Here is an 11,195-nt window from a genome sequence, read left to right on the forward strand (position 1 = left end):
CAGAGCGGGGCAAGGAACGCGCCCTGGACTGCAGCCACGCAGGCGGCTGGGCTGGCGAGGGGACGGGGTGTGCGCCCCCTTGCCCGCGCTGCCCCATTAAAATTGCAGAGGCAGCTGCCTGGTGTATCTCGGTTCTCATGAGATGTATAATCTCCCTCTCAACCCTCTCAACCCAGCCGAGTCTGCGCAGCTCAGAGGTGGGCACCCCCGGGCCTTCGAAGCCCCCGCACCAGCCGCGTGTGCGAGAAAGGCCCCTCGCTTGTGGTTGCTCCCACAACCGTCTCTGCCTAGGAACCCTTTCGGCCTACCAGACAGCCCTGCCCAGGGCCTGCGGGGCGGCTTTTATCCAGCTCCCAGTCTGGCTCCGAGCCAGCGCCCGAAAAATGCCGTCAGCCACCCAGAGACCAGCTCTGGGATTCGCCCGGGAGGAAACCGCCGCCCGTATCTGGCTCATCTGGACCCATTTTGCCTCCTGAGGAGCACCCTCCCCACCCGCAGGAAGATGGAGGGTGGTCTGGCCAGCCAGCCCCTCCCCGGGGTGCCTGGGGTTAACCCTCACAGAGTCCCCCTTCAAAATGGGACCCCCTCGGTCTCGGAGACCCACAGCTCTCAGGCTTACGGGAAGCAACACACAAAATGCAGCCCACGTAGATAAAAAGCGTTTTTAATTTTTATCAAATCAATCTGTACAAAAGTTAGTGTTGCTTGGTCAGAAAGGAGCGAAACACAGCAGGTAAGTGACAGCGAAAGTTCAAACTTGACACCGAAAAATAGATTGCATAAAAACGAGTTTGCTGCAGCCCCCTGCCCCCACCCCCAGGAAGACATATGCAAAAAAAAAAAAAAAAATTTTTTTTTTTTTTCTAGAAAAAGGTAGGAAAAAGTAGAAAAAGTAAAAAGAAGCAACATCTCAGATGTACTTAAATTTACAAAGTTTTAAAGGCACAATTTTCCAGGAAGTAGGCGGTTATCGTCACTCAGCGCACAGCGGAAGCAGGACAGGTAAATCCGGCATTTTTCTTCTAAAACTAAGAATCTAAAAATGCTTAGTGGAGAAGGTTCTAGTTTCACAGCTTGTAGGTGGCGCCTGGTTCCTAAGAGCCGAGATTAATGCGTTTCTGGAGCCACCGAGTCCTAGGAAATCCCCACCTCCACCACTTGGCACGGCCGTGGGCAGGGATGAAATTCAGTGGCACTCTTCCTCCTAAACCTTGACTTAATGCCCGTGCCAGGGGTACCCCGACCTGATCAGAGAAACCACAAGACAAGCCCCTTCTCCTGCCTCGGGGTTCTGGCCACCTCCGGGGGACCCGGAGCTGAGGCCCTGCCACTCGGAGCAAGGACCCCCACCCTCTGCCCCGCCCACACCTCATCCTCAGCTCTCCGGCCTCTGTTTCATCTTAAATTCTACTCTCTGCACAGATTACTTCATTAATTAAAGATAAAATAACACAGAACATAAATACATTTTAACAGCTTTCAAAACAAATCAAACACATTGAAGCTTCAAAAATAAAAATTAAAAAAAAATAATAAAATAAAAAGAGAGAAGTGTTAATCACAGCCAAACCTTGCTCGGAAGAACCCTAACTACAAGGAACACCTCCAGTCTAATAGGCTGGTCCCAGGAGGTGTTCCCTCGGACGCCTCCCGGCCACGGGAACGTCATCTGTGGGCCCTGTGCGTTCAGTACCAAGGCTGGCCAGGCCGTCGGAGCTCGGGGGGCCCGGAGCCCCTGCGCCTCTTCCCTCCTTTTGTCTTTTGTGCTGTGGCTGCCGCTTTGAAGCCACGGAGAGGCAAAACCCAGGCTCCCGTGCCTGCTCGGAAGAGGGGCCTGGCTGGGCTTCCGAGCCGCAGTCCCCACAAAAAGAGAGAGGGAAGGGAAGGAGGGCTTTGTCCATGGATGAGGGTCTGGGAACCTGGAAGCAGAGGGGCTCATTCACACAGCCTGGCTCCTCATGGACCTCGGCAGGCACTTGACACAGCTGCGACTCCTGCCCTTGCTGCACCTTCTGAGCCCCCGGAGGCCTGTGTGTCTCTGCCGGGCGAGGTGGTCCTCGGCCCAGCTCCCCTCCTGTGGCCGCACCCTCAGGGTCTGGTCAGGGTGGTGTACACAGGCTGCTCCCAGTTACTGGGGGGACTGTGGGCGGGCGGCACAGACAGGCCCCCGAGCAGGGGTGAGGCGTAGGGCCGGCGGGGCGAGTGGAAGTAGGGGTACTGGTAGAGGCCAGACGGGTAGCCGGGGAATGGGCCGTAGTAGCTGGGCGCCTGCAGGTCGGTGTAGTCGCACTGCGAGCTGGTGAAGGAGCTGGCAGCCGCGGCGGGGGCGGTGGTGGTGACGCTGGCCTGCGCGCTGTAGGAGCTGTAGTCGGCGTGGCCCGGGGAGCCATGCGACTGGTCCCCGTAGTGCCCGGGGCTCAGCTGCTCTGTCTTGATGTGCGGCCGCGGGGGGCCCGCCTCGGTGGGCGACGCGGAGGCTGACGGCGCGCCCTTGTGAGCCCACACGGGGGACGCCCCGATGCCGGCCGCCCCGGAATGCGAGTAGGACGCGCCCCCGTAGGAGCCGGCCGCCGCAGGCTGGCCAGGCTCGGCAGGCAGGGCCGAGTGGCCGTTGAGGGGCAGGTACTGGTCAAACTCGTGGACGTCGAAGGTGTCCATGTTCCCGATGACCTCGCTGCTCAGCTCGGAGATGTCCACGTTGCTGAAGTCAATGTTCTGGCGCCCGCTGTCCACCAGGCGGCGGCCTTCCAGTTTCAGCTCCTGCTTGCCCCCGTGGTGCAGGTCAGTCTTGGGGGTGGTGGGTGGGGTGGGCGGTCCGTGGGTCTGCCCTGGGGACAGAGCACATTTCAGGGATGAATGCCCCTTCTGTAGGGGGCGGCTGGGCTGGCGACGCACACACGGGAGGAAAACCCGCCCCGCTAACTGCCGCAGGTAGGAATCAACGGCTTTTTGTTCCCGTATATTTCCCAGAAATTCCAGCAAAGCCAGACCCAGACCTCACTCCGCAGCCAAGGAAATTCCGTTAAGCACTATTCTAGGGGAAGACCTGGGGCCAGGGAGGCCCCACCGTGACCACCAAGGTGGGGGTGGGGGGGAGGACAGGAAGCGCCCAGTCCCTCACCCATGGCAACCACAGGGTCCACACCAAACCTGTCTCCCCAGGCCCACTGCTTTCGCCAGCTTGACTGAGACTGCTCAGCTGGCCGGGATTCCACCCGGGTCAGTCTGATCCTGAAACTGAGCTGCTGACCACCAGCCCAGCAGCATGAGTGAACCCAAGATCAGAACCAGTAAAAAGGCCAGGAGAGCAGAAAGGCCTTCCAGAAGGACAGAAAATGCCCAGGTCACAGGGCACTGGGCCAGGATGAGCTCTGAGGCGCCCAGTGTCAGAGGAGGCCGAGCAGGCCCCGTGGGCGTCAGAATAGCTGCCTCTTGGGGCTACAGGCCTTTCTCAGGGGACCTGGGGAAGGCCTGGTTCTCTTGAGGGCCCTGCCCTGCTCGCTGGCCCCGGGAGCCCACCTGTGTGGTCACCGTGGTGGTGCGCGTCCCCCAGGCCGGCGTCAGTCTTGTACACGCCGCCTGGGTGGTGGCCCAGCTCGGCGCCCGAGTCTGAGTCACTCTGGCCAGTCTTCACGCTCTTCCTGCGGCGCGGCTGGTACTTGTAATCGGGATGGTCCTTCTTGTGCTGGACGCGCAGCCGCTCCGCCTCCTCCACAAAGGGGCGCTTCTCACTCTCACTCAGCAGGCTGCGGGACAGAGGGCAGGGGCGGGCTGAGCAGGCAGCCAGCACCGCATCGGCAAGCCTGGGAGGTTCTGGGGAGCTGTGTGCCTGCCTGCGCCTCCGTGGGGGTGGGGGCCCCAGGCTGTGCGCCCCTGCTCCGAGGGCAGGCGAGAGCAAGCCAGGGGCGATGGGAGGAATGAGCCAGGAGAGACGCAGGTCCTCCCGCTTCCATCTTCCCCCTCTTCTTTCCACTCCGGAGCCTGTTTGTTCCCTCCCTTTGGGACTTTCTAAGCAGGCTGGTGCAGAGGCCAGGACCCAGCTGAGCATACACTTGGACAAAGGGAGTCTTCCCGGGAGCCAAGCCGAGACTCCGGGCAGCTTGGCTTCCCAGGGCTCCAAAAACACTGGCACGACCCAGTGGTCCTCACTGAGGTGTGAACACACACCAGCTCCTCATACCCTTCCAGAGCTCCCCTCTAACTGCCTGCGGGTCAGGGTCTGGGGGTGCAGCACCAACTGGACAGGGCAGGAGCACAGAGGACACAGACACAAGGTCTGAGTGCCCATCGCAAGGGGAGGGGCAGGAAAGGGGACCAGCGCCCTGACCCAAAGCCGTCCACTGTCAAGCCCAGTGGAGGGCACTTGGTGGGGGTGGGCTGCCCCGAACGAACAGCAGTACTGTCGCTGTTGCCCACTACCGCCGTCCTACTTTCTACAGAATGGCCAGCCTCATCACGCCAACGTGGGCACCAGCGCTGAACACCCCCAGCGTCCCTCTCTGTCCCCGCTGAGGGTGCAGAGGTGGAGAAGAGGGAGAAGCTGCAGGGAGATGCCGGCGGGCAAACCACACCCTTCCATCTGCCTCTAGACTCCTGCGATGGGGTGGTTCGTCGGGCATCTTTTCCAAGGAGGGGGCACCTCCAGAGATGGGTCCTGCTTCTAGAAAGAGGCCACTTTCCACTGGGAGGGGCAGGCCTCCAGGCTCTGGGGCCATTCACAGCTGAGGTCCCCTAACTCAGCCTGCCAGTCATGGCCGAGAGAGGGCTGTTTCTGGACCCCAGGCGTGTTCTCCAGTGCACACTCCTCCCGCTGCCCTCTGCCTGCCCAGTCTGTCCTGTACCCCGCGCCCGACCCGGCTGGCCAGATCGGGTTTTTCCACTAGGACTCGCCCTGGGAACAGCCACTGGGAGAAGGGCCGAGGCCGGGCACTGCGCCACCTCCCAGCTCCAGGCACCCCAGGGCCCGGTCCCCGCCCCCGGCCTGAGGACAGGCACTCACCGCCACAGCTTGCCCAGCGTCTTGCTGAGCTCGGCGTTGTGCAGGTGCGGGTACTGATCCGCCAGCTTGCGGCGCGCCGCCTGCGCCCACACCATGAAGGCGTTCATGGGCCGCTTCACGTGCGGCTTGGCCTTGAGCGCGCCGCCGCCGCCGCCGCGCACGGGCATGGGCACCAGGCTCCAGTCGTAGCCCTTGAGCACCTGCGACACGGCGTCGCGGATGCAGGCGGGGAAGCGCTCATCCGCCGACTCGGCCGCGTCGCCCCGGCCGCCGACCCCCGCGCCCGCCGCGCGGCCCAGACCCTCGGAACCGGCGGGCGAGGGCGGCGCATCCGAGTCCGAGTCCTCCACGTGCGACATGGAGCTGGCAGTGCCAGACGGGCTGCAGGGCGGCTGGGCGCGGGCCTCGCTCATGTCCAGCATCGGGGCCGCGCGCGGAGAAGCGCGCACCAGGGAAGCGAACCGGGTCGATGGCCGCTGCGCTGCAGCCTCTCTGGGACCCGAGGTTACCGTGCGGTGGCCCGACCAGCCCGCTTGCAGCCGCCGCTGCCGCCGGAGATCGGTCCCCGCGGGGCGACCCGCAACAAGTTTCTTTAAGCGGCGGCCACAAGGCTCCGCCCTCCGCCTGGCTCCCCATTGGCCGGCACGCACCCCACCGCCACCCGGGGCGGAGCTTGGCCGCCCCCCGCCCCCTCCCCCCACCTTAAAGAAAGCGCCGCGATTCCCGCGGCGCCCCCGCGCGCCCCGCCTGGCGCCGCACCACGTGGGGCCGGCGCGGCCGGCAGCGGCAGCCGAGGATCGGAGGCCGGACTGTGCATCACGCCGCGGGCCCCCCTTCCAGAAGGGGAGGGAAGGGGAAGGGGGCAGCGGCGGGGAGCGCTGGGCGCTCAGGGCGCCCTGTGCCTGCCGGGGTGCTCAGCGGCGCTCCCTCTGCTGGCGCGTTTCGGCCCAGAGCCCAGCCCCCAGGCTCCGCTGCCCGCTGCGCGAGGAGGCGGGCCCTCAAAAGCCTACCCCCCCAGCCTGCGTCGAGGCCCGACGTCTTGCCCACAGCCCAGAGGCGCCGGGGTCAACTGCCCGCCAGCCTTCGGCTCAGGGCGGGGGTCGGCTCCCCTCCCGCAGGGCCGGCGCGAAGTGGAGGAGCCTCCCGCGCGCCAGTCTGCACGCCGCGCACGTCCAGGTAACGCGCGCTCAGGGGACAAGGATCGGAGCTGGGCGACCTCAGGACCGGTCCTGTCCCGGCGTGGAAAGTGCGGCGGGGGCGCGGTCGTGGCAGCCGCGGCGGCCAAGGTGGGCGGGAGCGCTGGGCGGAGCCTGGGCTGACCCTCGCTGCAGAGTCCCTAGGGCGGCCCGGAGGATGGCGTGGCCGGACGCGGGGGCCCAGGGCCTTCCGGACGTGATCCGGGGGTTGGGGGCACCGAGGCCGTCCGGCGGGGCGGTCCTGGGTGGTCTGGCGGAGGCGGAGGTCGCTCCGGGCGCCTGGAGTGGAGGAGGTGGGCGCGCCAGCCAAGGAGAGAAGGGGGCGGGGTGTGCCGCCCTGGTGGGGACCGCGGGGTCGGAGAGGGGACATTTCCCCGGAGGCAAGCGCCGGGCCGCGGCTCCGAGTCCCCGCCCGAGGCCGCCCCCGCGAGTTGGCCGCGGGCCGACGGTCCCCGAGGGCGGCTCGGATTCTTTCGCCAAACCCTCCCTGAGACGACGGACCAGCGGCCCAGGCTTCTCCAGACTGCACCTCTTGGGCAGCTAACTCTGAACGTGCCTGTCTCCAAACTTGTGGCCCGCCCAACCCAAGTGACCCAAGCAAGGGTGCCCTGTCCCCAACCACGTACCTCCGGTTTGGGTCATGATTTCTGGACTAGCTGCGGTGCAGCCTAAGGAGTAGAAGGGGCTGGTCGGTTAACTCCAAATTGAAAGTCGGTGATGCTTTTACCAACTTGAGGGCTGCCACTGAGCCTCTGACCTTGCAGGGAGAGCCTCTTGCCCTCACCCCACTCCCTAGCCAGATGGTGCCCCCAGCGCCTGGTCCCTCCCCCCTCCCACCCACAGAGCCTGAGCACCTGGGCTGTGACCCCCTTAGAAATGAGGATTCTGCGCACTCAGCCTTGGAGAAGGCCTAGTTTCAGGCAGACTCCAAGCAGACTCTGGGGGCTGCCGAGACCCCACAGCCTCACATCTGGAGCTGCCGGCACCAGGGTCCAGAGGCAGGTCCCCGCCACCTTTGGGTCAGGGATGGGCTGCCCCACTTGCCCCGGGTCAGTGGCCCTGACCTCCAGTCTCCTGGGAAAGCACCCTGAGGCGCCTTGCTCTAAGGGCGCTGGAGAAGGCCCCCAACGGTGGAGGGAGAGCCAGCCTCCAGAGAGGCCTGTCCCCGTGCCTCGCCTCCCGTCACCTGCCCGTCTCTGCAGAGTCACATCCCGCTCATCGCAGTGGCTTCCCTCCTGAGGCCCTCCCCTCCTCTTGGGGCCCCACCCTACAGCCAGAGGCCCAAGGTGGGGGTAACCCGGGGCAGCCGCTGGACTTCTGGCTCATAGGGACCCAGGCACCCTGTAGACACGGGGTTGACGTCGGGGGACGGCGGTGGGGATGACAGACCTGCCCTGGGGACCAGATCCCACCCCCCATACCGGGTGTGCCCTTGGGCACCAGGTCTGTGTTTCCATGAAGAGGAGAATGGAGCCCAGGCTGTGTTGGGCACACTGGGCAGGGCGGCCTCTCCCTGCTCCCACCGACCTATGGAGGGGCGCCACACAGCTAGGACACAGACTAGCAGCTGCTGGGACCCCTGGAGGAAAAGAGGCTGAGCTACAGGAGCCCAGTGCCTGATCCAGGCCACAGTGTGTGGCATGTGAGCACCCTGGGCGCCCCTGGGCTGCAGTGGCCAGGACTGACACAGTGCTGTGGGCAGCTTGTCACGTATGTGCAGGCCACCTTTCCCTGTGATGGGGCGGGCAGACCCCTGCCAGGGCTTGGCTTGTCCCGGCTGCTGACGCCCAGAAGTGCCCCAAAGCCCCATGGCTGGCGTGAAGGCTGTAAAATTCTCCCTGTGTGCTCCAGCCCCACCCATGGGTACTGACCTGGGTTCGTCTCCGGAGTTGCGAGGCAGCCCCTGAGTGGACCCGGGATGCGGCCTGCAGAGGAGGCAGGGCCATAGCTGGTTCCTGTACTGATGAGGTGCCCGCTGTGTGGGGCGGCCTTTCCGGGCAACACACAGTCCCAGCCCAGAAGGTGCTGGCCTCTGAGGAGGGCCAACACACCAAGCTGCGAGAACTCAGCATGGGTGGGCGTGGGCGTGGGCAGGGTGGTCCAGGAAGGCTGCTCTGAGGAGGTGACAAGTTGAGGCCTGAAGTTTCTGACAGATCAGAGAGGAAAGAGCATGGGGAGGAGTGGGCACGGAGCATGTGCCAAGGCCCCGGGGCAGCAAAAAGCACCAGTGGTCTGTGAACACAGCAAGGTGGGGGTAGCTCCCAATTCCCCTCCTGACCCCCGCTTCTTTTAGCTCTTCCTTCCTGTCCCGCCCACCCCAGTCCACACACTGCACCTTTATGGAGTGGGCTGTGCCGTTTCAGGGAGATGATCTGATGGGCCAGGTTTGGAGCAGGACACTGACGCTCGACCATCAGCCTGGGAACGCTGATGTAAGCAAGGTTTCTAGGCCTGCACCCCCGGGCAGAGGCTCCAGGGCCCTGCAGAGAAGGGGGTGTGGCCTGCCAGGCGCCTCCATGCCTATGAGGCCCACCAGTGGAGGGCTGGAGAGCTGCAGGGCAACCCCTTCCAGGTGCAGAGACCCCCCAGCCCACCCACCACAGCTGCTGGACCTGCTTGGGAAGTCCCTGTCTGAACGGGCTGTTGAGGGCCCCAGGGCACCACAGAGAAGGGCACCCTGCCCATCCCCACCCTTCCCTTGACTGGCTCTCCTCGCCAACGGTCAGGGAAGCCACGTCTGTAGTTGGCCTTGGGGGGCCACCCATGTGGGCCCCTGAGCCCCAGCGGCTGTGTGTCCTCTGTGTGTCTGCAGCCCCAGCCTGGGCCTCTTGGCAAGCGGCCCGAGGCAGTTGGCATGACATCCTGGGAACCCCAGCTGAACCTCAGGGATTAATTGGTACTTTTAATTACTGGCCGGTCTGCAGACACCAAACGCCCAGGCCAGAGATGAGGGGGCAGCTCTGAGCAGAGGCCCCACGGAGGCAGCCTCATCCTGGCCCACCAGGTCCTGGAGGGAGAAGACAGGCGCCCCAGGGCTCCAGCAGTCCTGGGGACAGACCCTCGGGGCTTGGGGCCGAGCCTTTTGCTCAGCCCCTCTCTCCAGCATCGTTGCCAGATGCTGTGGAAGTTCTGGTCTGGGTGGAAACTGGCCCCTGGGTTGGACCGGTGTCCCTCTGGGGCGGGCAGTAGTGGCCCTCATCGCTCTGTGTGGAGGACTCTAGAAGGTCGCACCTGGATCTTCCTGTCTCTGCCAGCAGGGCAGGGTGTTCGGGGCCGCCCGTGGCCCGCGCCGGTCCTGAGCAGTCGCTGCGTCCGGTGGGCACCTCCTCGGGTGCCTCCGGCCTCCAGGCACAGGGCATGGCCCAGGCTATCCCTCTGTGCCTTGTCACCAGCTCCAAGGCCTCCTGATGAATATACCCACAGCACCTGGGGGTGCCTGCAGGCTGCCAGTGGGACCCCCCTGCTGCAGCCATTCTTCTTTGGGGAGGGACGATGCTCAACCCAAGGAAATGGGCCCCCACGCCCAGTGTCTGCCCGGTGAGATGCGCGCACAGGTGTGTCGGGACAGCTGCAGTCTCTGCTCTGCCTCCGCTTACCGCCCCCCCCACCCCCGGTCCCTGAGCCTCCGGCTGTGCCCGTCCATCTCTTTCCAGCCAGCAGGCTTGGAGCTGGCTCCACCCGCAGCCATTAGGTCTCTGACGGCGGGAAGAGGGTGATTCTGCTGCCAAAGCCGCCTTCAGGCGGGGCCCCGGGGTAGAGGGAGCCCCAGGGAGTCCGGCCAGGGCCAGCAGCATCTTTCCTGGAGTAACTGGGCACCACGGAGGTGTTGGGCTCCGCCGGCCTCTGGACGGCCCCTCCCATCGCTGGTAAATCCACTCCCTGTCCCTGCAGAAGGGCCCTGCATGCCACTGGACTCCTGGATCTCCGGACCCCAGCCCCATTCTGGGCCCTCACCCCTGGGACCCCAGCTATGGGAGTGGAGGGACTTCCTCAGTCCACCTGCAGGAGGGGACCAGGGTGTGGAAACTGACTTCAGAAAAACAGTTTTCTGAGCCCAAACAGGCTGCCAAGAGATATGCTTTTCCCTCCAAGCTTGACTTTCTGACTTAATGAGGCCACTTGTCCAAGTTGGGCTTCCCTTGAGGCTCAGCTGATAATGAATCCGCCTGCAATGCGGGAGACCTGGGATCAATCCCTGGGTTGGGAAGATCCCCTGGAGAAGGAAAAGGCCACCCACCCCAGTATTCTTGCCTGGAAAATCCCATGGACAGAGGAGCCTGGTGGGCTTTAGTCCATGGGTTGCAGAGTCGAACCTGACTGAACGACAGAGCATGCACTTTGTCCAAGTTGAACAGCTCAGCACCAACCTGTGTCAGGTGAGCCTAGGGTGCACCAGTGTGGCTGGAAGTAGACACGTCACAGAGAAAATCCCCTTTCCTAGTAAGAGGCTCCAGCTGGCCGGGCCTGGACACCTCTGGAAGTTTTCACAGGCCCACCAGTGTCCCAGGCAAGTTAAAGCACATGCTGTCACAGATTTTCACTCATGTGTTTGTTTTTCTGAGCACGGTGAAGGGGGTTTAACCACGGTGCTCTCTGGGGGAGATGCTGGGGGGTCGCGGTTCTCCCACAGGGAGGTGGGAGGTGCTCAGAGGCGGGCGAGGCAGAGCCTTGCCCCTGGGGCGCCAGGCTGGGGCAGAGCCCTCGGGGCCTCCAGGCCTGGCGGGGCAGCAGCCCACTCGCCCCCTTCCTGGTGGGACACGTGCAGGATATGGGCGGCAGCCGCCTGCTCCTGTGCCCGGGGCCCCAGGACTGCAAGATGGGGGCCGGCTTTGCCTCTCACACTGGTGGTCGCCGCCCAGTCACCTGGTGTCAGCTTAAGAAAGAATCGGCTCCCTGGCCAAGTGAGTGGGGCGCCAGCCAGTCATCAGAGGAGGTAGCTGGGGGCCCGGGGGCAGATGGATCGCCGCCTCCTAACGCTGGGCTGCTGCTCCCTCTCTGAA

The 11,195-nt window shown here is 64.3% G+C and overlaps 1 protein-coding gene across 1 annotated transcript; it reads right to left on the reverse strand.

Moving 5' to 3' along the window:
* Positions 1–706: 706 nt before the first annotated feature.
* SOX8 (SRY-box transcription factor 8) lies at positions 707–5,601 on the reverse strand. Its single transcript, XM_055408858.2, has 3 exons — positions 5,000–5,601; positions 3,520–3,746; positions 707–2,828 (listed from the first exon to the last, which is right to left on the reverse strand). The coding sequence occupies exons 1-3, from the start codon at positions 5,419–5,421 to the stop codon at positions 2,089–2,091; spliced, it is 1,389 nt and encodes a 462-aa protein (XP_055264833.2). The 5' UTR covers positions 5,422–5,601; the 3' UTR covers positions 707–2,088.
* Positions 5,602–11,195: the final 5,594 nt, after the last annotated feature.

The sequence above is a fragment of the Moschus berezovskii genome, chromosome 27 (genome assembly GCF_049115385.1).
Source record: "Moschus berezovskii isolate FMDL1 chromosome 27, NW_MosBer_1.0, whole genome shotgun sequence".
In the NCBI taxonomy this organism is placed as follows: Eukaryota; Metazoa; Chordata; class Mammalia; order Artiodactyla; family Moschidae; genus Moschus; species Moschus berezovskii.

What these genes read in the sequence shown, in the direction of transcription:
- SOX8 (XM_055408858.2), bottom strand. Translation starts at nt 5,421, where the DNA reads ATGCTGGACATGAGCGAGGCCCGCGCCCAGCCGCCCTGCAGCCCGTCT. An exon ending in ACGCTGGGCAAGCTGTGGCG is followed by an intron (nt 3,747 to 4,999) that starts GTGAGTGCCTGT and finishes TCTGTCCCGCAG; the next exon opens with CCTGCTGAGTGAGAGTGAGA. An exon ending in CCACCACGGTGACCACACAG is followed by an intron (nt 2,829 to 3,519) that starts GTGGGCTCCCGG and finishes CTCTGTCCCCAG; the next exon opens with GGCAGACCCACGGACCGCCC.